At 42.0% G+C, this 26,530-nt stretch overlaps 1 protein-coding gene across 3 annotated transcripts in view; it reads left to right on the forward strand.

The window, feature by feature from the left end:
- FRY (FRY microtubule binding protein) overlaps positions 1-26,530 on the forward strand; it is a 272,666-nt gene that overhangs the window by 173,363 nt on the left and 72,773 nt on the right. For all 3 annotated transcript variants that reach the window (XM_050766803.1, XM_050766805.1, XM_050766804.1), the window contains exons 30-39: positions 1,410-1,509; positions 1,824-1,995; positions 8,557-8,813; positions 9,289-9,435; positions 10,556-10,724; positions 11,983-12,073; positions 19,209-19,291; positions 23,678-23,828; positions 24,362-24,465; positions 25,222-25,407. In XM_050766803.1, the coding sequence (XP_050622760.1) occupies positions 1,410-1,509; positions 1,824-1,995; positions 8,557-8,813; positions 9,289-9,435; positions 10,556-10,724; positions 11,983-12,073; positions 19,209-19,291; positions 23,678-23,828; positions 24,362-24,465; positions 25,222-25,407 (1,460 nt within the window). The remainder of the gene's footprint in view (positions 1-1,409; positions 1,510-1,823; positions 1,996-8,556; positions 8,814-9,288; positions 9,436-10,555; positions 10,725-11,982; positions 12,074-19,208; positions 19,292-23,677; positions 23,829-24,361; positions 24,466-25,221; positions 25,408-26,530) is intronic.

Below are 26,530 nucleotides of genomic sequence, written 5' to 3' on the forward strand. Positions count from 1 at the left end.
TGGGAGGCCAAGTCAGGAGGATCCACCAGAGCCCAGGAGGTGAAGACAGCAGTGAGCCATGATCATGCCACTGCACTCCAGCCTGGGTGACAGTGAGACCTTGTCTCAAATAAGAAAAGAAAAGAAAAAGTTCAACTCACCAGGAGTTTTCTATTTATGACTTCTTTTCCACTATAATCTAAGAAAATACATATGGTGAAAAGATAACATCTTTAAATAGGATTACATAGCAAGAAAAAAATGAATTTAATCTCTCTATTCTATATGGTTATACTGCCAATTGCCACATAATCTATTTTCTGTGTTCCTCTCCCCCCCATCCCACACATGCTATCAATTACCAAATCCTGCTGATTTTATCTCCTTAGTGTTCCTCAGATCTCTCCCTTCCTTCTGTCTCTACTGTTTCTGCCCTAATTCAAGCCCTCATCAGTTCCCATTTGGATTCTTGTAACAGGTTCCGCTCTTGGCCCCATGCAATCCATTCTCCACACAGCAACCAGAATGATTGTTTAAAAAGTGAATGCCATTGCCTCCCTCCCCGTGGCAAATCCTGCAGTGCTTCTCTGAAACTTTAGGGTGAAGTCCATAGGCTCGTCATCTTCTGAACCCACCTACTGGCCTAGCCTCACCTCTTTCTGGGCCTCTACTTATTTTATTCAGTCCACTACGCAAAGATTCTTCCCTTTTACAATAGGTATCTTGCTGTTTCATTCTTGTAAGCTTTCAAAATGCTGTCCTCTCTATCTGGAACACTCCTGTACTACCCCTTCCATGACCCTGACTAATATCACCTGGTGCTTCAAGACCCATTTTACTTGTTTCCTCTTCAGAAAAGACTTCCCTACCCCCCATCTAACGTAGGTGTCCCTCATCAGGATTCTTGTAGCATGCTGTGGATGTTCCCACCATAACACTCACCAGAACTAGACTGTACAGGTTGTCTCCATGACTACACTGTAAGCCCTCCTGAAGGATGGAGACCAGCCTTGCTATCTTTGTATCATTGGTACTTTGCACGTTGTTCCTGATCGTTGTTTGGTACTTAATAAATTTAGAGGAATCAAATGAAAATATTAATTTGGTGAGCTATTGAGAAATTTAGTGCACGTATCCTTTTCTGTCTTTTTCACTTGTCGGTTTGCATTAAAGAACATTTGCATCAGGTAAGACTTTTGTGTTCTTTTATCCTGGTGTCCAGTATTTAATTTTAAACCAAAATAAAGTCATTTCCCTTGATCTACCGACAAATAGAAAAAGAAGGAAGCAAAAAATGGCCAAATGGGGGTGGGAATGTCATTAATAAGTGACTAAGGTCAGCATGCCAGCTAGAATTTTAAGAGGTAACAACCTAACCACGCTGTCTTATAAACCATGCTTTGTTTTGTTTTGTTGTGTTGTGTTTTTAGGAACTATCCCTTCGACATAGTGACATTGTTAAACCTTGTTCTATTCAAGGCCTCTGACACCAACAGAGAGATTTATGAAATCTCCATGCAACTCATGCAGGCACGTATCATTTACTGGCGTAGAAAACATCCATCCTTGAGTGCAGAAAATAGAAATGGTAGTTGATTACCTAATTGCTGTTTATTGATAGGCCTTTGTTTATTTCTGCATATCATTTGTGGCTATGAAGAGTGAGAAAGCAATTATATAATCTCTTGTAAACATACTAATTAAACTGATGTTTCACCTTTAATACTGTTTTTAAATGGGCATTAATTAATTTTGTTACCTCTAACCTTTGTTAAATACAAATGCTCCTGAAGTATCCAGCTAATATTTTTCATACTACTTTTTACTTTCCTACCTCTTTATAGATCCTTGAAGCAAAGCTTTTCGTATACTCGAAGAAAGTCGCTGAGCAAAGACCGGGAAGTATTCTCTATGGAACACATGGCCCGCTGCCCCCCCTCTACAGCGTGTCGCTCACCCTCTTGTCCTGTGAGCTGGCCAGGATGTACCCTGAGCTCACACTCCCCCTCTTCTCAGGTACCAGGCAATAGTCAATAATAACATATGTGATCATTTCTGATAATGACATATGTGATCATTTCGTTACTCTAAGTAATTTTTCTTTTTAAATTCTAGTTTAATATTAGAGTTATGACTGGGAGCGATGCTGCTTATGCCTGTAATCCCAGCACTTTGGGAGGGCGAGGCAGGCAGATCATTTGAATCAGGAGTTTGAGACCAGCCTGGCCAACATGGTGAAATCCTGTCGCTACTAAAACTACAAAAATTAGCCAGGTGTGGTGGCATGTGCCTATAATCCCAGCTACTTGGGAGGCTGAGGCAGGAGAATCACTTGAACCCAGGAGGCAGAGGTTGCAGTGAGCCAAGATTGTGTCACTGCACTCCAGCCTAGACGACAGAGTGAGACTGTCTCAAAAAAAAAAAAAAAAAAAAAATCTTAGAGTGATAATTAGTGATGCTAAGTTTGTAGGTCAGAATTACTGTGGGCTACATCCAGTTACATGTGAAAGTAAATTCTGTAATAATTTTTAAGTGAAAAAAAGTTCTTTATCTAAAGCAGTGTAGGCATAAACATACATATGACAAATGTAAGGTGCTTAGATTAATAATACTAACTTCTGCACACATTATATATATAAATTTCCCAAAGAAACTAATTTCCCACAAAAGCTAAATATGAACAGTACAATTTATAATACATATAATTGCTGTAAGTTGTTTGGTGGTTGTGGTAGTGGTGGTGTTTTGTAGCTTGTATTTTGCCACATATATAAGTTGTTGAAAGTTTGAATTTTTGCATACTCTTTACAATCTTCATTAATAGTTTTTGTGAAAATTAATTGCTAAAGAATTGCATTTGGTAGGCCGGGCGTGGTTGCTCACACCTGTAATCCCAACATTTTGGGAGGCCGAGGAGGGCTAATCACCTGAGGTCAGGAGTTGGAGACCAGCCTGGCTAACATGGTGAAACCCCGTCTCTACAAAAAATACAGAAATTAGCCGGGCATCGTGGCCCGCGCCTATAGTCCCAGCTACTTGGGAGGCTGAGGTAGGAGAATCACTTGAACCCAGGAGGTGGCGGTTGCAGTGAGCCAAGATCATGCCACTCCGCTCCAGCCTAGGCAACAGAGTGAGACTGTCTCAAAAAAAAAAAAAAAAAGAATTGTATTTATCAACTAACTTCCTGCCTAAGCTTATGTAGCACTTTGCCAAGAAACAGACTTTGGTCTCTTGAATTCATCCTCTTTTTCCATCTCTATCACCACCTCACCACTTCTTTGTCCAGATCCTCCTCAGTCCTTCCCTGCCTCTGCGTTACCTAACTACAGTTTATCCTCCATGTGGCAATCCATCCACTATGCAAAGCCAAATATGTACAGAAGTTCTTAACTCAAACTTCTCTGCCCAATTGTCCTAAAAATAGCTGATAACAGCCTATATTTAGTGAGTGGATAGTAGGTACCAGGCTCCGTGCTAGGCACTTTATGTGCATTGCATTCATCACTTAATATTTATAACCCCTGGTATAGTACAGTGGTTAGAACAGAGGCTTTGAAGTCAGGCAACCTTTCACTAGTTGTTTGACTGTGGGCAAGTCACAGAACCTCTGAATTACATTCCTTATCTGTAATAGTAATGACTACCCCATAGGATGTGTGAAGATTAAAATGATCGAATGAAAACCAAGCAGCTGACCCAGTTCTGGCATGGAATTATCACAACGACCACCAACACCATCATCACTGTTTTACAGATGAGAAACTATGGTTTAGAGATGTTAAATAATTTCTTCAAGACCATATAGCTAGGAAGCAACCAAGCCAGAATTAAATCTAGATCTGTCTTCCTCCAAAGCCATTGCTCTAAAATTAGAACTCAGCCAAGGGGTGGGGGAAAAAAACTCTTTTTCTAAACTTGCTTTCTACCTTTTCATTCAAGAATCCTCTACTCCAATCCTACTGAATCTTTGACCAACATTCCAGGTCCTCTTGTAAATCTTTGCTTCTGTACATGCTGTTGAATGGCCCTCACCCTTTCTTCCTAACTTCAGCTTTCCATAAGCTCTAACTTAACATCCAGCTCTACTGTGCAGACCTCTCCATCTACCTGAGGCAGAGTTAGTCACTTCTGTGTGTAATACCAGAAACAGTGGAGAGACCCAATGAAAGCCTTTTTAGTAAATTAATTCTCTTCTTTCAAAACTAAAATTTGTTTTTATGCACTTCACCCAAGCTTTGAGTGCTGCCTACATGCTAGGCACTGTGCTTGGGTTTCAGAAATACAGAGGGAAATAAAAGTATCTCCCATCAAAGTTTCATAGTCCAGCAGTAAAGATAGATGTGCAATCAAGCCAAACACAGTGGCTCATGTCTGTAATCCCAGCACCTTGGGAAGCTGAGGCAGGTGGACCACTTGAGGCCAGGAGTTCAAGACCAGCCTGGCCAACATGGCGAAACCCTGTCTCTACTAAAAATATAAAAATTAGCTGGGCATGGTGGCACATGCCTATAGTCCCAGCTACTCAGGAGGCTGAGGCACGAGAACTGCTTGAACCCAAGAGGTGGAGGTTGCAGTGAGCCGAGATTGTGCTACTGCACTCCAGCCTGGGGAACAGAGCGAGACTGTGTCTCAAAAAAAAAAATTAGATGTGCAATCAAATGATTTTGATACAGTATAGCAAATGCAATTTTTTGAAAAAGAAAAATGCCCAGTGTATTAGACAGTAGCTGAGGGAGTAATCAATTATTGGGCCAGGAATATCAGAAGACTTCCCAGAGAAGTTGTCTCAGCTGTAGTTTGAAAGGAGTAGAAATTTGCATAGCAGACAAGTAGCTGACAGACATTACAGACCAAGAGACTATTGCATATGCATGGGCTTAGAGTTACAAACTAGCATGATGTAATTAGGGGATTATATAGAGGTCAGCTTAGGTAACATAATGTGCAGGAACAGGAAAAGCTAGAGATGGTAGTGGACCGACGCAGAGGCCAAAATCGTATCTTGGAAGGCCTTGTGTACACTAAGAGGTTTGCAGGCCAGCAATCTTCCATATGTGCTTTTTGAATCCCCCTTCAGAGCTCTGTAAACAGAGAGAGCATCCAAGCAAGCTGCTGGGGTTTTCAAAGCCACTGATGAGTTGCAAACAAGAAGAGTGAGTATCAAGATTAGACTGCATTTGTAAAAGCCTGGTTGCATTATGGAGAGTGGATTAGTGAACATCCAGTCTGGAGAGAAGAGGCTAGTTAAGAAACAATGGCAATAGTCCAAGGAGGAAATAATAAATGATAAGGGCCTGAACAAAGACAGCCCAATGAGACTGGAGAGGAGAAACCAGAGTGAAAAGCTGCCAGGCAGAGGCACAGAAGAGAATGCCTACTGTGATACCAAGGAGGTCAGTGGTGATAACCCTCCTAGAAACCCAATACAGGGAGAGGAGAAGGTTTGGGGCAAGGCAGAGATTGGGAGCCAGCCCAGAATGTTGACTGTATGTGTCTGCTGGACTTCCTCCTGTATGTATGAGCCTGGACTGAGGGGAGGTCAGCAGTAGCAGATCACAGCAGGATGGAAGGGATTAGAGCCACGGGCACAGATGAGATCAGGAATGGAGAGAGCACAGAGTGAAAGAAAGGGCCTGGACACCCCCACTTTTGCAGACTGGTCTGAGGAAGACGGAAGGGTGAGAAGGAATGGAGGGAGAACACTCAGGAGAAGAGTTTCATGGAAACGTAAAGGAAAAAGAGCTTTAGAAGGAGAGAGTGAGCAGTCCACAGCCTCCGATGCAAGAGAGATCCCAGAAGAGAAGACCTGAAAATGACTCTCGGAGTTTCAAGATTCATTGGTAACTGTCAGTGGTTTCTGCAGGGAGGTAGTGTCAGAAGCCAGATTGCAGTGGCCTGGCTGGGAAAGAATGCAGAAAGAGAGGCTGGCCCTCCAGCGAGGTGCAGTGTCAGAGGAGGAGTTGTAAGGATGAGCGATATTGGAGCATGTGTATTAGCTGAGAGGGAGATGCTACTAAAGTGGGAGTGGTTCACGATTCAGGAGAGAGAAGACAAACAGTCCAGCAACTTTACCCAGATCAGAGGCTCCTGTGAGTTGCAAGCAGGTTCAACCTACATTTCCTTCAAGAATTACCTTTTGGTTGTTTTGACTTATGGGAAATTACTTTTTAAAAATAGCACAGAAAAATTAGGAGGTTGTAATAGATTCCAAACACTTGTTTTTAATATAAACCCTGTGGTGAAATTTTTATTGCCTGTAATTTCAAATGACCTAATTATTGTAAGCGGCCAAATTGTTCAGGTCCACTGAACAAGAGCATCCCACTGATGGTGTCTCACATTTTATTTAAAGTATTTCTGGGGCTGTGAATAGAGGGCTGTTTGCATGTCTATGGCATTTTTCTTTTCTTGTTCCCTTTTAAAAAGGGAACCACCCTTGACTGTCCAGGAGCTACCTGGGTGCTTGCGATACCTCAGACAGACATCCCTACCCTCTTGGTGCTGATGTCTGTCAGACAAAATGCAATTAACATAATAAACAAGCAAATTATGTAATACATAAGTCTTGGCTCCAAAAAGTCTATAGATTTTTATACCATTGTTAAAAGATAGGTCTTTTGAGTAACTGCTCTGTCTCTTATTCGTTTCTGGGAATTTTTTTTTCCCCCTCTTCAAAGTCCAGATCCTTTTAGTGGAGTTTAAATAGTTTTCCCACCATGAAACTAAATTCTGAGTCTTTGCACCCAGAAGTCATTTTCCACCACCGAACCCCCAAAGCACTCTGTGCCTTTCTGATTTCATTTGTCACGGTTTCCCTTGCCACAGAGTGATTTGTCAACATAATTTGCCTGAGTCTCTTTCTTAGGGGCAGGAACTGCATCATTCGTCAGTCTTTGCTGTCTTTGTCATGTCTAGCACAGTGGCTTGCGCCTAGAAAATGCCCCGTACCCTGGGACAAATGAATGTTCTGATTTCATAAGGATTTGAGTATGTGACATAACAGTCACATACATCAGACATATCTGTAAATGTAGAAATCAAGTAAATTTGGAAATTTTAACCTATATAAAACATAATAGCTTAGCACTGTCTGAGTATTGTGATATAACATTATGGTCTCCAAAGTAAAAAATTATAATTTTAATTTTAGGAAAAGGGCCAAATCGATTAAAGCTGCTGTTTCAGAAGATCCAGTGGATTATCTTGGTATAATTCCTGGCATCTGTGTTGTTCTATTATTTAGCAGCCATGAGCCCTCTAAGTGAGATTGCATTGCCACACTGGATCATCACACCTGTATAAGACCAAGCTTTCTAATTTCCCTGAGGATAAAACACCTTCTTCTCTAGATATGAGAAATAGGAGATTACATCGGAGCCTACTGCATATACATAATGCTGTGCTTCTCTATCTTAGAAAGTTTGTTTGGATTATAAAATTAAATGCTGCCAGCAGTGAAACAATGCCAAAATGCTCTGAGAGAAAGTAATGGTGAAATGGCTGGACCAGACCTAGGGCTTCACTGTTTGGACTCACTTGTCTCACAAGGGACATGCAGCCCTTGGCAGGCACCTTGCACATGCTTAGCAGTTTTCAAGACGACTCTGCAAACTGGGTTTATCCTTCCTAGAGATCCACATGTCACTTTTTAACAGCCAGTTTTTCATGGAAGACTCTTTGTAAGACACTGGGTCAGTGGAAAGATAATCATTGATGTTAGACTGATCCTAACCACAATTTATAAGAGCCTGCTGGATGATAGGCACTGTGCTGAGCACATTGCATTCATTATAATTATATCTTTTAGTCGTTACAGTAGCCTGATGTGGGGCCCTATCAGTTCCATTTTACCGACAAGGGAACTGAGGAGCAGAGAGGTTAAGTAACTAGCCCAGAGTCACATGCCGCTAGTATGTGGTGGATGTGGAATCTGAACACATGCCCTTCTGACTCCGAGTCCCTTAGTTTGTCCACCCTCTGATGTACGTCTTCCACTAGCAGTAGATTTGAACTCACTCCACTTTTACCAAGCCTGTGCTTGCCCCACAGTGCTATACACTTTCCTACACAGGGCACCAGATGTGGAGCAACAAGCTTGCAGACAAGCCTTGGTTTTATGATTCTGTGGCCTTGAGGAGCTCCTGTATATGAAAATGTTTTGTAAATGTAGGACACTGTTCAGTCTGCAAGTTGGCATTTGAATTTTTTTATTTTTTTTTTTTTTGAGACGGAGTCTTGCTGTGTCACCCAGGCTGGAGTGCAGTGGCGTGATCTCGGCTCACTGCAAGCTCCGCCTCCCGGGTTCACGCCATTCTCCTGCCTCAGCTTCCCCAGTAGCTGGGACTACAGGCGCCCGCCACCACGCCTGGCTAATTTTTTGGATTTTTAGTAGAGACAGGGTTTCGCCGTGTTAGCCAGGATGGTCTCCATCTCCTGACCTTGTGATCCGCCCACCTCGGCCTCCCAGAGTGCTGGGATTACAGGCGTGAGCCACCGCGCCCGGCCCGGCATTTGAATTTTAATTTATTTTCATGGAATAAGGTATGAATGACTCTCCGTCACTGCAATTATCTTTAGAGGTAAGCCAGCGATTCCCCACAACGCACCCCAACGGGCGCCAGATCATGCTCACCTACCTGCTGCCCTGGCTGCACAACATCGAGCTGGTGGACAGCAGGCTCCTCCTCCCAGGGTCGAGCCCCAGCAGCCCAGAGGACGAAGTCAAGGACCGGGAAGGCGATGTCACTGCTTCTCACGGGCTGAGAGGAAATGGCTGGGGCTCTCCAGAAGCCACGTCACTGGTCCTGAACAACCTCATGTACATGACGGCCAAGGTAAACTCAGAGGAAATGTGCTTCAAATAGCACGGCTCCATCATCAGAAAAAAAAAAAAACCATGGGTTAGTCAAACCCCAGGGAAAATGGAATTCCTTTAAAATCACATGAATGGGGATAAATAGTGGTGATGGTTGCACAGCAATATGAATGGACTTAATGCCACAGGCTGTACACTTACAAATGGTGGTGATGGTAAACTTTATGTTATGTGTATCTTACAGCAATTTTAAGTATAATAATAAAAATAAGCCTAATGTTTTAAAAACTCACATGAATAGGTATTGTGTATGACTGATTTGTGCGTTATTAATTACTATTTGCTGAAAGATGGCATCTCTCTGATAAATGGTCATGTCAAAATCAAAATCCTTATGATTTTGAGATGGTCATGACCCTCAAAACTACGTCAAACATTTTGCATCCTTACAGTTTTCACACATCTCTTGGGCTGGTTTTTACTTTGTTATATAGTATGGAGATGAAGTTCCTGGGCCGGAAATGGAAAATGCTTGGAACGCTTTAGCCAACAATGAGAAATGGAGCAACAACCTGCGGATCACCTTGCAGTTCCTGATTAGCCTCTGTGGGGTCAGCAGTGACACAGTTCTCCTACCCTATGTAAGTGTTTCTCAGACCTTCAAGAGTGATTATTCCTGCAGGGACTCCCGTGTGCAATTTGCAAGTCAGAATGTGCTCTTTGCTCCAGCTAAAATAGAAATGTCCAGTTAGTCACATGAGAGCTCATCCAGATATTACATAAAAGTTCCCTTCTTGCCCCCTAGACACTGGCTATGTGTGCTAGTGATGCGTCTGTCATCTCCTTGCTCTGAGCCTTGGGACACAGAAACCTATTGATACAGGGGGTGGGTATTTTTTGGCAGTTTCCGAAAGCTGCCTTCTATAAACATTGGACCTACTATGTAAGAGACACTAAGTAAAGTGTTGCATTATTACTAATAAGAATGTTTACATCTTGATGCGCTTGAAACAGAATAAGAAAGTAGAGTATCCAGGTTTTTCTCTTCAAATTCAAGTGGTAGAAGAGGGAAGTAAGCACAGAGAAATCCTTCTGCAATGTCTGATATTTACTGTTGGTATTTAAAAGTGATAGGATCAACAGAATGACAGCATTTTGAAAACCCAAACTCCATTGGCATTTCTGTGCTGGTTGTTTTTGTGACGGGTTTGTACCTTCCTGCTGCTTTGAGTCACATAAGCCTCACTGCAGCTTGCAGGGCTCAGGTTGGACTGTGAGGCCTGCAGTAATGTGGAGCTTTAATCCAGAGTTATTTTTAAAATTTAAAACCATAAAAACAGCTAAAACTCATTTGTTTCTTGGGGGGAAGAGAATAGCAGGGGACTGGATTCCTTTTTAAACAAAAATAGCTAACAGTTTTTTCCCAGGGTTTGTATAAATAAAATTCTTTCTGAAGATGAGACCTTTGATGGCAAGTTTTCAGTTTAGATAGAATTCACATGCCTCAAAAGTAACTTTTTAAAACTTAGCCATTAGAAAAGGTAAGGGCTTTAAGAACACACTGCTGTCAGACATGCAGGTGAAGAGAGGTGAATTTTAATCCAAGCCCTTGGTTCATCCTAGGATAGCACAAAGAGTAGCTATATCACGGTGACAGCTCCTGCATGATGACACACTTATCTAAATGAGAGGTTTACTGACCTAGCGTTCCTGTGGACTAGGCTCTGTGAAACATCCCTTGTTTTCTTTTTCTCTTCTCAGATTAAAAAAGTGGCAATATACTTGTGCCGTAACAACACCATTCAAACCATGGAAGAGCTTCTCTTTGAGCTGCAGCAGACAGAGCCCGTGAACCCCATCGTCCAGCACTGCGACAACCCGCCCTTCTACCGCTTCACGGCCAGCAGCAAGGCCTCCGCAGCAGCCTCAGGTAAGAAGAGCCACCGGGCAGACACCTGGTCACAGATCCCTGGGGTTTCCTTCATGTAGATTCCTGAAAGGATATGAGAATGTGTTTGTTACTTTTTTCTTATTCCTGTGTGTGCATTCAATTAAGAGATGGCTTAAGAATAACTGAGATATGGGCTGGGCGTGGGGACTCATGCCTGCAATCCCAGCACTTTGGGAGGCCGAAGCTGAGGTCAGGAGTTCAAGACCAGCCTGGCCAACATGGTGAAACCCCATCTCTACTAAAAATACAAAAACTTAGCTGGACGTGGTGACACGCACCAGTACTCCCAGCTCCTCAGGAGGCTGTGGCAGGAGAATCGCTTGAACCCACGAGGTGGAGGTGGCAGTGAGCCAAGATTGTACCACTACACTCCAGCTTGGGTGACAGAGCAAGATTGTGTCTCAAAAAAAGAGAATAACTGAGTCTCTTAGGGACTGTAGGGTTAATGAAATGATCTTGTAAAGATGACTGAGAATCTGTGGCTCAAGCATCCTCCATCACAGAACTTTGTATTTCAGGCCAGTCCCAGCCAGGACACTGCATTCACTTAGTAATCTCATTTCTGGATCCTCCTTCTTGTATCTGGACCCTCCCTTGGCTAATACTCCTTCAGCGTTGATTAAAATACCCCCGAAAACTATTATCACTTTTGGTTAATTGGTGTCTCAGCAACCTTTCATGAAATATATACCATCCTCCTCAAATCTCTTGAAGCCTGCCTCCCTTCTGCTGACCTCATGCAGTAACTGCCTTCCAATTCCTCTCCTCCCTGAGTCTCCTGTGCCCTCTGTTCACCCTACACCCTGCCACCAGAGCAGTGTTCTTACAGGGAAGCAGTAGCACAGCAATCAGAAGTGCTAGGTACTTGGCCTTACTTCGCTAGCATTGGTTTATTAACTCCTGGACCCAGAAATACTAAAGCAGCCAACAGCAGGGCCAGCCACCATAAATAAGCTCATTACCTAAGTGGCCAGGAAGAAGAGGTTTCAAGAATGTAGCCTTGCTTTACAAGAGTTAAGGAATTTGGTTTGACCATAACAGATGTCTACAATTCTCTCATTTCAGTGGTGTGGGCTTGGAAGATTGTTTAGAATGTCTGAGATTGTGCAGAAGATGTAAAAAATCTTCCAAACATAAGATTTTACAGGAAATCTTTCCCTGGAATTACTTGAGACTTGAGCTTGACCCCCCCGCTTGCATCTTTTTCTAAGTGTTTTTCTTCCAATCCCATCTACAGGAACCACTTCTAGCAGCAACACAGTGGTTGCTGGCCAGGACAATTTCCCAGATGCTGAGGAGAACAAGATATTGAAAGAATCTGATGAAAGGTTGGTGCAGAAATTTGACTTAATATCCAGTGTAATGTTCTGCAATAATCTATACAAAGACATCAATACAGGTTTGTGGAGTTTCATAAATTTTGCACATACATAAAAATCCTTCTTTGTTTTTAGAAACTGAGACTGACTTTCCACCTCTAGTCTGTATATCCCTAAAGATAACAGTTATTTCTGTGCAAAGTCAGAGAAGAGAAAGATTAAGAAGGGTGTTGTTCTGGTGGTGGAATTCCACTTATCCCAGGGCTTAGTAAAAACCATGAGTTGTTCTGTTAATGGGCACAGACCATCTGGAATTAGAAATGCCATGTGAAATTTTCAAATCTGATTGCTGAATAATTTCTTAGGGATAAAGTAGTCATCCTGAGGTGAGTTCTATGAAACATCATTATTCTTATTTTATTTTTGCTTTGTCCTGTCTTGGTTAACCAAAACACTATCTCTTCCTGCTAAACAAAGTCTCCATTCCCTCCACATTAGCTCTTTAATAATAATATTTCCCCCATATCTCATCCTCCTTATTGCCTTGCCTATGAACTACTCATCAGTAGTCAAATCAGAGTCACTCTTTCCTGCAGTTGACTGTGAAGAGCAGGGAGAGAAACCAGGAGAGAAAAACAAAACTCAAATTTTTAAAAAAGGAAAATTAGGATGATCCTCACAGTGTTGAAAATGCCTTCAGCTGAGCATTTTATAGTGAAAGGTAATGAGGGAGCCCTTTTAAGGATGAGATGCTCACAAATTCATATTAAAGACAATTTAGGGGATCAAGTAATGAAAATAAGTCACTTAGCCCAAAATGCCCCAGCAAGCCCACGGTGCTTCCTGAGCATCCTGAGGATTTCATCATGTGCACTGGGGCACAGCAGGGGCTGACGTGGAGATGACCCGACACAGGGCTGCCTGCCCCTGGGGCTCTGAAGGCTCCTTCCCTAATTCAGGCGCCTGCCAGATTCCTCACTGCATCGCTGGGCAGCTGTGTTACCTTTAGGCAGATGTTCATCCATACGGGCTTCCCTTCAGACTAAAAGCCCAAACCCAGCAGATCATGAATTATAGACCTTGTCCTTTGTAGTTCTCTAATAAAGGCTTTTATTTCTTTCTCAGGAATGAATGAAGGTTTTTATACTCCCCATATTAGTGAAGGTACAAGATTACTAATTAGCATGTTATTTTTTAAAATCTGTATTTGCTATTAATATTACCTTCTTTGGAAAACTACCTCATGATAAAAATCACAGTATTTCTCTAAAGGTATTTTTACTTTCTCACTAGAGTATAACATTCTTGATAATTTATTGTTTTGTCTGCGTTTCCCCTCTGAATTTTATTTGAGGTAGAAAGGTGATAGATCTCCATGTATTAACATCTCATTACAAAGGCCTGTTTAGGGCCAGAGTTCTGAGTGTCCTGCCTAGAGTTTTTTGTTTTTTGTTTTTTGTTTTTTTGAGACGGAGTCTGGGTCTGTCACCTGGGCTGGAGTGCAGTGGTGCGATCTCTATCTCGGCTCACTGCAAGCTCCGCCTCCTGGGTTCACACCATTCTCCTGCCTCAGCCTCCTGAGGAGCTGGGACTACAGGTGCCCCCCACCACGCCCAGCTAATTTTTCTATTTTTAGTAGAGACAGGGTTTCACCATGTTAGCCAGGATGGTCTCAATCTCCTGACCTTGTGATCCGCCCGCCTCGGCCTCTCAGAGTGCTGGGATTACAGGCGTGAGCCACCACACCTGGCCCTGCCTGGTTTTTAGTAGTGCCTTTGAACTTAAGAAGCCAGTAATCTCTCTAATATCAAGATCATAGAACATCTTCAAGAGAGATTTTCTTGTTTGCTGTTACTCCTGCTCTGTCACCATATCTCTGCTGGTCATTGGAAAACCGGATGCAATTATCTACCCATATATATCACACATATTCATACTCGTCAGATTATTTTATATTGATTGTCTACCTATAACATATTGATTGATCATATTCACATATATATGCAAACATGTCTATGAATATTCTCTCCCAACAGACACCACTATTCCATTGATCCCATACAGCACCTACACTATTTCTCTACTGTATTCTTTTTTTTCTATGAAAGTAGGCTGTGCCCTCAGCCTAAAATCCTTTTTTCTCTTCAATCTACTTATCACCCTTCCCTCCTTGTAATCTCTGTCATGTTGATGTATAGGTACTTACAGACACACTTATCTGAACCACCAGATTTTAATTCCTAGAGAACACAGAGAGACTGCGTATCTCTTACACCAAGCTTGTCCAACCTGCGGCCCACAGGCCACATGCGGCCCAGGACAGCTTTGAATATGGCCCAACACAAATTCATAAACTTTCTTAAAAGATTATGAGATTTTGAGTGTGTGTGATTTTATTTATTTATTTTTTTTTAGCTCATCAGCTATTGTGTTAGTGTGGACAGTTCTTCCAGTGTGGTCAAGGGAAGCCAAAAGATTGGACACCCCTGTCTTACACATTTTTCCATGCTCAGTGATTAGTCTACTGTGCTGTCCATAGTAGGCATTTTAAAGTGTTCATTTGGTAAGTGAATGAAAATAGGAGAAACGTCACAGCCCCAGAGGTGGGTAAGCTGTCCAACCACCACCAGTCCCCTTTCTCTTACCCTTTCAGTAACCCTTCTCGGAGGAAAGCGATTTACTCCTTTCTTTACAGTCCTTATAGGCAAAGAGCCTACAGAGACAGTGTTGTTCAGAAACACCGCCCCAGGCTGCTGTGTTAACACACCTCAGGAGTGGGGCATCTCTTCCACCATTTCCATTGCTGGGCTGAGGGAAGCACCATGGAGTTGGACAAAATGGCCGCCTTGGCTCCATGTTCTTTACAACTAGATTAATGTTTCTTTGATGTGACTCAGTAATATTTAATAATACCGTTCCTACTGACAAAAGCACAAACAAACCGTATAGCTTAAGTGAAAGAACGTTAAAACCAGAGTAAAAGAATATGTGCCAAGTAAGATAGTTGATGTCTTAAGTCCTAACTAAGGAAAGCTACAGCTTAACCTAATTTTAAGGCCCCAGTAGCCAAAGTAAGAAAAGGAAAAGCAAGTTTTATAACATTCAATTTTTTAAAAAAAAGCTATTCAAGTTAACAGTAATGTTAACAGTAATGTATTAATGTATCAAAATAACTAGAAGAGAATAATTCGTAAGTTCCTAGCATAAAGAAAAAATAAATATTTAAGATGACGGATATCCCAATTTCCCTGATTTGATATTTACACATTGAATGCATGTATCAAATGTTCACATCTACCCTGAAAAAGGCACATCTATTGTGTATTAATAAAACTTTTTAAAAACTGTCAGAAATTGTAACAAAGTACACCTACACTCTAAGATTTTTTTATGTAGTTTATTTTACTAGGCATCAAAATGAACATATTAAAAGAGTAGTTTATAGCAATTTTTAAAGTATGCAGAAACAATCTTCATAAGTTTTTGTTTTTGAGACAGGGTCTCGTTCTGTCACCTAGGCTGAAATGTACGAAATCACAGCTCACTGCAGGCTCAACATCCCAGGCTCAAGCAGTCCTCCTGCTTCAGCCTCCTGGGTAGCTGGGAGTACAGACATGTGCCACCACACCTTGCTCATTTTTTTATTTCTTATAGAGACGGGGTTTCACTATGTTGCCCAGGCTGGTCTCCAACTCCTGGACTCAACTGATCCTCCCACCTCAGCCTCCTAAAGGCTGGGATTATGGGTGTGAGTGACTGCATCCAGCCATAAGTATTTTCAATACATCAATCTTAATAAAATATTTTTATAAATTTATATGCCTACGAACGGATTTTTCATAGGCAGCTAAAGCAGTTAACCTCGTCTGTGTAAATTTTGAACGATCTGTGTTGAAACAGAAATAATTTCTATCTAAATTGATAGTGTTGATATACATTAATATATATTAACTATTAGTTCAGTTATCTAAGTATTATTAATTTGAGCTAAATCAACAAGGTAAAACTGAGGGGAACATTTCATCCTTCTAATTTTTCTCTTACCAGAGCTCTTTTCATGATGTATTTCTTAAGGTATATACCTTTGATGTTAAAAGGCATCAAAGATTCTACTTAATCCTTGAAATTCTTCCAGGGACCAGACCCAAAATAAGCCTCATCAACCCAGAAAAGCAAAGGAAAATAACAGATTTTACGCTTGGGAGTCAGTTTTTACTTTTTCCTTGCCAGACATACACTTTGCTACACTGTGGTTTTAGTCTTCTCCAGAACAAGGAGAACAGTCTGGAAGGGACTTCTCCTCCCCTTTATTCCAGCCTCATAAATAAACTCCACCCAACACCCCTTTAAATCCAACTCAAAAGGGAAAAGAGACAGTTGCCATCCATCCTGTAATTCTTCCCTGTCCGGGCCCTCCAGGCACAATTTAAACCCCGACATAGAGCACAGTTCATGGTAGCTGGAAGTGCCGTGGCAGTCTCCATCCAACGGAAACCTGCAGATGTGCCATTCTTTCACCACCATGCTTTTGTTCCTTTCTGAATGATGTCTGGGCTTAGCAGATGCCGTTTATCACGTTGCATTTATCAGCATAAATATGATTAAAGAACTTCAGAAGGTAATAAGTTTGTCCTTTTCCAGTTTATTTTCATAAATACTTACAGTCTGAGTTAGTTGGCCGATTTGTATGAAGCTAAACTGATCGATGTCTTAGTTATTCTGTTCTTATAGATTCACAAATGCCTGGAATCTTTAACAGTGAAGAATGTTTGAGGTATGAAGTTACTGGGGAAAAGATAGCTGTCAGGAGCGGGGAAATGCTGGTGCAAATATCTAAGAAGTGAATAAAACCAAGCTCATTACAGTACATTTCTGTAATTCAGCAAATCCGAATCACTGATGCAGTGCTCTAAGGTTATACACCTGGGACAAGATGGGCGGCTTAACGGCACATCCAGGACTTTTTGCTGAAACATTCTTTCTCCACACATTAGTGAGGACAGCAGTAGCCCTGCACCTTCCAGTGTCCCTAAAAGAAATAGAGTATTGATCTGTTATGAGTTAAGTCAGAATACCCGGTCAGTAATGTAGAGGGACACACCTATTTTGGCTTGAGTTTTCCAGGTATTTCTAGATTGCCTTAGTTCTTTGCTTTGGCTACATATATATTAAGTTGATAAAACCTGCTGTGTGTCATTTTATATAAAATAAATATAGACATACCATTTTGCCCACACTGCCCCTGAACTACACCCTTGCCCTACGTTGTAGACCTTTGTTTGAGAAATACGCTATTGATTTCTTTCCAGAAATTCTAGGTAGAAGCATAATAACTAATACCTTATAGTCAGACAGTGTCTTGCAGTTTTGGAAACACTCTCACGTCCTTTCTTTTGATCCCTCAAACAACCCCAATTAAATAAAAGACAGAGTATTATTATGATGCCCTTCTTGCAATTGTGGAAACAAGTTCCCCAAGGAGGTAGAGGCCTTGGCCATAGTTACAGAGCTAGTGAGAGAGAGCTCAGCCTTAAAGCTTCGTGTTCTACACGGGGAGTTGGCATGGCACTGAAGGCCTCCTGCACCGCCACCTCCCTGTGGTCAACACTAAACAAGGTGTATAACTTCACTTGTCCTCAGTTTCCTCATTGTAGAATAAATAATGCTTATCTCAAAGATGAATGAGCAAGATTAAATAAGATGATGTCTATGAATTACTATACTTCACCGTTTTTATTTTCTTTGTTGTTTTGTTTTTGTTTCTGTTTTTTGTTTGTTTGTTTTGGGTGGGGATTACTTCTTAACAAGCCACAAGAGAGACCAGACCAAAGAGTCCCTCTGGTTAAGTTACTCTCCAACTAGGACCTTTCCCTGTGCCGAGACCAGCTGGGTCGGGGAGACCCTAACCCAGCAGCTCTAGAGGAATTAAAGACACACACACAGAAATATAGAGGTGTGAAGTGGGAAATCAGGGGTCTCACAGCCTTCAGAGCTGAGAGCCCTGAACAGAGATTTACCCACATATTTATTAACAGCAAACCAGTCATTAGCATTGTTTCTACAGATATTAAATTAACTAAAAGTATCCCTTATGGGAAACGAAGGGGTGGGCCGAATTAACTGCAGCAGGAACATGCCCTTAAAACATAGTTCGCTCATGCTAATTGTCTGTGGCTTAAGAATGCCTTTAAGCGGTTTTGAGCCAGGTGTTCCTTGCCCTCATTCCCATAAACCCACAACCTTCCAGCTTGGGCATTAGGGCCATTATGAACATGTTACAGTGCTGCAGAGATTTTATGGCCAGTTTTGGGTCCAGTTTATGGCCAGATTTTGGGGGACTTGCTCCCAACACCCTGAACAGTCTCAAACTATTTTAAGAGAAACTTCAATGCTGGGTAAAGTCCAAGATTTGTTATAACTATGTTTGCGTATTTCCCATTCTATGTACTTTCAGTTTAATCATTCAGGAAATATTTATTGACCACCTACTGTGTGTCAGGCTATGTAAATAAGGGAATCATGTTATTCAGCGTCATGCCCATTTTCTTTCCATAGCAAATGTTACCATTTTCTAGTTCAACTGAAATATTAGGCTTAAAATGTTTATCTTTTCAAGGTTTGGACTTTGCTTATGAGCAAAAGTGACCACTGACCCTCTCAAGAAAACAAGAAATGTTTGGGGTACAATTTTTTACAGCATTCCTTTAAGAAAAGCACCATTGGAACTAGCAACTGAAAAAACAACTGCTAAATCATAGTTTATAAGTAAGAGCATAGGCCAGGCGCGGTGGCTCACGCCTGTAATCCCAGCACTTTGGGAGGCTGAGGCAGGTGGACCATGAGGTCAGGAGATCGAGACCATCCTGGCCAACATGGTGAAACCCTGTCTCTACTAAAAATACAAAACTTAGCTGGGCATTACAAAAAAAAAAAAATACAAAAACGTGGCGGGCATCTGTAGTCCCAGCTACTCAGGAGGCTGAGGCAGGAGAATCGCTTGAACCTGGGAGGTGGAGATTGCAGTGAGCCAAGATCGCACCACTGCACTCCAGCCTGGCTATAGAGTGAGACTCCATCTAAAAAAAAAAAAGAGCATATACGCACACATGTTAATATTTCATTCCGGTTGTGCTTGTATTTGAAGGTTTAGTAATGTCATCAGAGCCCACACTCGCCTCGAGTCAAGATACAGCAATAGCTCTGGAGGATCCTATGATGAGGATAAAAGTAAGTACCAACAGGCTGTGGGCTTTCAGACGGAACGCAAGTGGTCAGAGGATAGAAAATGAGGGTTCTGATTATTCTTGATCTGATTACTAAAAGGGCCCATAAATATTAAGTAACCATTTAATCCACCTACGCAGATGAGCATCAGCATCCTCAAAAGTTTAAAAAAAAAAAAAAAAAGCCAAACCACGGACAAATCAAAATTATAAAAATTCAAACTACCATCCCACTCCTATGTTTTTATATTCTTGACATTTTTTTCTTGGTGATGCATCTGGGGAAAATACACTAAGTCATAGTCCCATTAGAAAACAAATGTTGTGGTTCAGTTTTTCCACCTATCTTGCGAGTGGGTTTAACCTTGAAGCTTTGAAAGTCTGCTCACTCAGGATAGGATCTGTTCTCATGTGGAATTTATCAACGGCATAGTCTCCATAGCCTAATGAAAAGCTTGCTAACCCGGGAGTTAGCTTTGTGACAGGAATTTCTTCCGGTAGTTGGGGAAACCAAAAAGGTCAGTGCATTTACTGATTTTGTTTGAGCTCTGGACAGCTTCTGTAGATATTGAGCAGATACAGAGTATTAGTTGGTCACAAGTTACAGAAATTCTGAAACCGAAGAACGCTCCCAGTGACATTTTAGATTTGCTAAGGAAATCAGTAAAGTATCTTGTAGGATTTATTCTATTTTGTCAGAAATTGTAAATATACTCATCTTTCATGAGTTAAGTTCATTTCGTAAGTTGGTGCTTTGAGTTGTTGTTTTGAATTGTTTTGTTTTTATGGAAATGTGTGATGTCAGGTAAGAGCTAGGTGGTTCCAATGAGGCCACGTTTCAGCTACCCTTGTTCTACTTGTGAATGCACAGACAGGCAGTTCTCCACCATTAAAATACTAATGGAAGGCGTGTCTATAATCCATATGTAATTATCATGCTCTAGGTTAAGTTTTAGCTATAAAACTTTCTCTAGAGCTGTCAATAGGAAGTAAAATAAAGCTGTTTGTGTTTTCTTTCCTTTGTGTGTCCCCTCAGGGGATTGTACCATCCAAACACTGAATAGTCAAATCTCAGGACCGTAGACCATTACTTGTAGAAGGCACCAGATTTTAGAGATGAGGAAAGTAGTACTTGAGAAATGGAGAGTTGGTTCAAGAAAAGTCTGGTTACTGTGGCAATATCTGGTAACCCAAAGTTTGAGGACAGAAAAATTTAAGTTTAGGCCACCTTAATTCCTCTCAGCACATTTTGGCTGATTGGATATATATCTGAAAACATCACTGAAACAAAGAATAACATATCCTTTCCTAACAGAAATCTCACCATTTACTTTTTAATTCTTCAATATTCTCCCTTTTTGTTTCCCTTTCAAGTTTTATTGAAGAGTAGCTAGTTACCTAGCAGTGCATTTGGCAACTGACTTATCCTGGATGATTATCTGAGAAGTTAAATTTGCTGCAAGTAAGTTACTTGTAGGTAATTTACTGAGAGTTAGAACCGAGATGCGTTACTAGTGCACCTGCTTTAAATTTTTTCCAGGCTAAAATTGTTGTGGCCAAGCTTCATGGCATAGAATGACAGGGTTCTGGTTGCTCACTTGTCAGTGTATTAGAAAAAGCCAGTAGTCACTCTTCCTGAGGGAAGTCCTGACCTTTTCCACTGAAACCCTCTTAGCCACATCCCATGAGAAGTGGGGTGTTCTTGGTTCTGGTTTTCTGGTACCTGTCCTCATTCAGAGCCTCAGTTGTCACAACAGGAAGACACGCCTCCACCAGCTCTGTCAGTGTTAAGGCCAGCATTCTACACTGGGCCAGCAGCATCAAATCAATGACTACGCACTACCTTGCAGAAGTGAAGCAAAGAAAAATTATATTGTTGGGCCGGGCGCGGTGGCTCAAGCCTGTAATCCCGGCACTTTAGGAGGCCGAGACGGGCGGATCACGAGGTCAGGAGATCGAGACCATCCTGGCTAACACGGCGAAACCCCGTCTCTACTAAAAAATACAAAAAACTAGCTGGGCGAGGTGGCAGGCGCCTGTCGTCCCAGCTACTCGGGAGGCTGAGGCAGGAGAATGGCGTAAACCCAGGAGGCGGAGCTTGCAGTGAGCTGAGATCCGGCCACTGCACTCCAGCCCAGGCGACAGAGCCAGACTCCGTCTCAAAAAAAAAAAAAAAAATTATATTGTTATAAAATTGCATAAAGACTATGTAGTATATTCTTCCTCTTAATACATAAACTGATCCCAAGAATAAACCAGCTTCTCTGCAGCCAAATACCTGGGTTAAATCCTGTGCCCACCTGTATTGCTCATCTTAAATGCTGCTGGCCTGCTTTGGGAGCATAAGAAATCAACGCGAAACATGTTGCTATACTTATTTTATTTTTATTATTGTTTTTGAGACGGGGTCTCACCCATAGCCCAGGTTATAGTGTGATGTCACGATCTTGGCTCACTGCAGCCTCTGCCTCTGGGGTGCAAGTGATTCTGCTGTGTCAGCCACCTGAGTAGCTGGGACTACAGGTGTGCGCCACCACACCCGGCTAATTTTTATATTTTTAGTAGAGAGGGGGTTTCACCATGTTGGCCACGCTGGTCTTGAACTCCTGACCTCAAGTGATCCACCTGCCGGGGCCTTCCAAAATGCTGGGATTACAGGCATGAGCCACTGCACCTGGCCTGTACTTACTTTATAGATAATACTGTGAAGTTCATTCATTCAACAAATATTTATTGATCCTTTCCATGTGCCAGGCACCATTGTAGGTAGTAGAGAAAAAGCAATGAACAGAACAGAAGAAGTTCCCACTCTCCTGGAGCTTACATTAGAGTTGGGGAGGGAGGTGGTGCTGGTGAATTGGTGATCCATGGGTGGCGGGGGAGGGACTAAAGCAGGGCAAGCAGGGTAGAAACTGATTGGGGTTGGGGGTCAATTTAAATAGAGTGGTCAAGGAAAGCTGCTGTAGTAAGGTGATATTGGGGCAGAGACATGAATGAAGCAAAGAAATGAACCATGCAACTGTCTGCAGATGAGCATCCCATCCATAGGAAGCAGCAGACATAAGGGCCCTGAGGCTGTATGGGGCCCAGCCTGATCACAGAACAGCAAGGAAGCTAGGATGAGTGGAGTAGGGTGAGCAAGGGTGCGCTGGTAGGAGATAAGCCAGGAGAGGAACATGGAGGGGGAAGACCTGGTAAGGCCTTAAAGGCCATGGATATGGATTTGTGGGGAGCCACTGGAGGGTGTTGAGCAGAGAAAGAGACACTACTGAACTTGTTTTAAAAGAATTGGTCTGTCTGCTCTGTGGAACATAGACCTCAAGTCATCTACCCACCTCGGCCTCCCAAAGTGCTGGGATTACAGGGGTGAGCTACCGCGACCAGCCAAAATTGTGCTTTATTGAGATGAGGAAGACCGGAGGAAGAGTAAGTTTTCATAGAGATGGGAATTCAACATGATTTAATGTTTTTCTTTTTGTATATCTGTATTCTGCTTTGCTTTATAATGAATAACTATAAATTAGTTACCAAGTAGTAACTATTCAAGTAGTTACCCAAACAAGTAATTCTAACCCATTTGATCATGTAATTCATACTCACCAAATGAAATCATTAGAAAGTTATTTCTGGCCAGGCACTCACACCTGTAATCCCAAAACTTTGGGAGGCCAAGGTGGGAAGATCACTTGAGTCCAGGAGTTTGAGACCAGCATGAGCAACATGTTGAGACCCCATCTATTTAAAAAAATAATAAATTTTTAATTAGCCGGGTGTGGTGGCACATGCCTGTAGTCCTAGCTACTTGGAAGGCTAAGACAGGAGGATCTCTTGAGCCCCAGAATTTGAAACTTCAGTGAGGTTTTTTTTTGTTTTTGTTTGTTTTTCAAACAGAATCTCACTCTGTCGCCTAGACTGGAGTGCAGTGGCGCGATCTCGGCTCACTGCAGCCTCCACCTCCCAGGTTCAAGCGATTCTTCTGCCTCATCCTCCCAAGTAGCTGGGCTTACAGGCACGTGCCATCATGCCAGGCTATTTTGTGTGTGTGTGTGTGTGTGTGTGTGTGTGTATTTTTAGTAGAGATGGGTTTTTGCCATGTTGGCCAGGCTGGTTTCAAACTCCAGACCTCAGGTGATCCACCCACCTCAGCCTCCCAATGTGCTGGGATTACAGGCGTGAGCCACTGTAACCAGCCCTGCAGTGAGTTTTGATTGATCCAATGCACTCCAGCCTAGGTTCCAGTGAGACCCTGTCCCTAAAAAAAATTTAAAAATGAAAAATAAAGTTATTTGTACAAGCATACATTTATAAAATTTATTCTGAAAACATCAAGTAGAGAAAACAAGTCTCCTCTCCCTGAAAATAAAGCACAGTTGTCTTTCTCACCCTGCAGATGATCCAATTTCTCCCTACACGGGCTGGTTGCTGACTATTACAGAGACCAAGCAGCCACAGCCCTTACCGATGCCTTGTACAGGAGGATGCTGGGCCCCCCTGGTTGACTATCTCCCGGAGACCATCACTCCCCGGGGGCCACTCCATAGGTGAGCAGCATGTGTGGGGAGAAGGAAACCTTAGCTTTGACTGGACTTTTCTACCTATGACAAGAGAAAAACCTAGTCCAGGTCCCACCACATTAAACGATCTTATCAATCAGTGGGATCCTGCCTGATTTGACTGCCAGCTTCCAGCATATTAGCAGAGTGTGGTCAAATATTAATCAATATTCAAAGCTGCCTCTGACCTTTGAATTTCTCCTTGATATAATCTGGATATGGGCATGCATTCTGTGATGCTTTTTAGACTGTAAGCAACTTGATGAGAGGGACCTTGTCTTTGATTTCTCTTCATCTCTTAGCTCTTATTACCTAGTGACTAGTGTGATTAGCTCAACCAATGTTTCTTCTTGTTGTGGAGCTCTATGCTGTGTTACAAGTTAAACTCTATTTCCCTGGAATAAGAGCCTTATATAATGTTTTAAAAACACTTAAGAGTTATATTGAACTGTAACTTAATGATCTACTAGTATTTCCATCCCCTTCAGAAGTTGCATTAATTTCATTATTTCATTGATTAGGTGCAATATTGCTGTAATTTTTATGACTGAGATGGTGGTAGATCACAGTGTACGAGAAGATTGGGCGCTTCATCTACCATTACTACTTCATGCTGTCTTCTTAGGTAAGACTGCATCTAAAAGGCATTCTAGCCAATCGGGTTAAAAATATGCAGAAGTAATCCATAGAGATTTCCTTTCACATTGACATCCTTCCTGTTTGACTCATTTTGGGAATATTTGATCTCCACCACTGTTCATTGCCCTTTTGTGACATCTGCTCTGAAATGTCAGCTACTTGGTCACTGTTTGAAATTGCTCTATTTCTACCGTGTAAATATAGTGGTATCTCACTAGTGCCACATCTACAAAGATATCCAAAATAAGTTGGGCCTTTTTGAGAGTCTTTGGCTGAAGTGGTAAATTTTAAGCTATGAGGCATAGTCAGAGTATAAAAAGAAAGGATATAGGACAGAGTGGGCCAAGCCCTGAGCTTTGTAGAGCAAAAATGGGAAGAGGAACCAGCCAGGGAAACTCAGAAATTCAGTTAGAAAGAGACTAATAAAATTGGAATCTTTCAGTAACAGGGATATCCAAGGAAGAGAACATCTCAAGAAGAAGGAATGCTAACCACATCAAATGCTACAGAGAGGTCAAGAGAAGTTCATCTATCAGCATTTTATGAGAACATTTTACTTAAGAAATAAAGCATTTTATTTTTCCTAAGCCCAACTTCTGTATGTTGGTAACACAAACAATAACAAAGAAAACTAAACATTCTTTTAACATGTTCCTCCTGAGTATCCTGGAATCTTTACTATCCCTGGAATCTAAACGAGCTTAACGTTTGTTTATACTGAGATTCTACTGTTTTGTTCCAGGTTTAGACCACTACCGGCCTGAAGTCTTTGAACACAGCAAAAAACTGCTTCTTCACCTCTTGATTGCCCTCTCTTGCAATAGCAATTTCCATTCCATTGCTTCTGTGCTCCTGCAGACCCGAGAGATGGGTGAAGCTAAGACTCTAACTGTGCAGCCAGCTTACCAACCTGAATATCTCTATACAGGTAACAGAGAACGACTGGTAGAGAGCCTAGGACAGTTACAAATGCAGAGATAACTAACTGCAGGTGCCAGTAGAGCCCAAGTTAACTTCTCTCATGCTATGACCTCCAACTTTCCACGTGGTAAATCAACAGTATAGTAAATACACACCATTTCACTCGATGTGAACTTGCCTCTCAAAAGCTTTATTATTGAATATTTAAAATATATTTTTCCTGGTTATATCTATGATTGCTGCCCCCATTGAATATGTTCCTCCTGACGCATTGGAAGTGTACGTGCCCATTGGCCAGGAGCAGCAGTATAGAACACCGCAGGGTGAGAACGCACAAAACAGTGACCATTGCTGCTGCCTGAGAGCAGGTCACAGCCAGGGTGCCGGATATATCACTTGTGTGTCTTCTAGTGCCCATAAAGGAATTTTCACTTTATTGAATGACTAACCTTTTCCTTGAAGACCCCATTAGTGGGAGCCTGTTAAAAACCATTGCTGTTTTGAAACCAAAAAAAATTATCCTTAGAAACAGGAACAGATAGCATTAGCTGAGTCAAAGAAATGACTCTGCCATGTCAAGCCATTTATGAAAACTTTATCCCAACAGGTAATACTGGTTTTCATTTAGAACCAGAACATTTAAAATATCTTAAAATGATGATGAAGATTACCAACTAACAGAGTTCAGGGACTAATTTTTTTTTTTTTTTTTTTTTTTTTTTTGAGACGGAGTCTTCACTCTGTCCCCAGGCTGGAGTGTGGTGGCGCGATCTCAGCTCACTGCAAGCTCCGCCTCCCGGGTTCCCGCCATTCTCCTGCCTCAGCCTCCTCGGTAGCTGGGATTACAGGCACCCGCCACCACACCCAGCTAATTTTTTCTATTTTTAGTAGAGACGGGGTTTCACCGTGTTAGCCAGGATGATCTCCATCTCCTGACCTCGTGATCCGCCCGCCTCGGCCTCCCAAAGTGCTGGGATTACAGGCATGAGCCACCACGCCTGGCTAATTTTTTTTTAACCTATTTATTTTACACATTGCATTGGCACTAGCTACAGTGCGACATTTCACATGTCACTGTGTGCTTTCTACATTACTGTGAAAAGGGTGTACCTTTTATTTATCACTTATGC

This window comes from Macaca thibetana, chromosome 17, assembly GCF_024542745.1.
Source record: "Macaca thibetana thibetana isolate TM-01 chromosome 17, ASM2454274v1, whole genome shotgun sequence".
NCBI lineage: Eukaryota > Metazoa > Chordata > Mammalia > Primates > Cercopithecidae > Macaca > Macaca thibetana.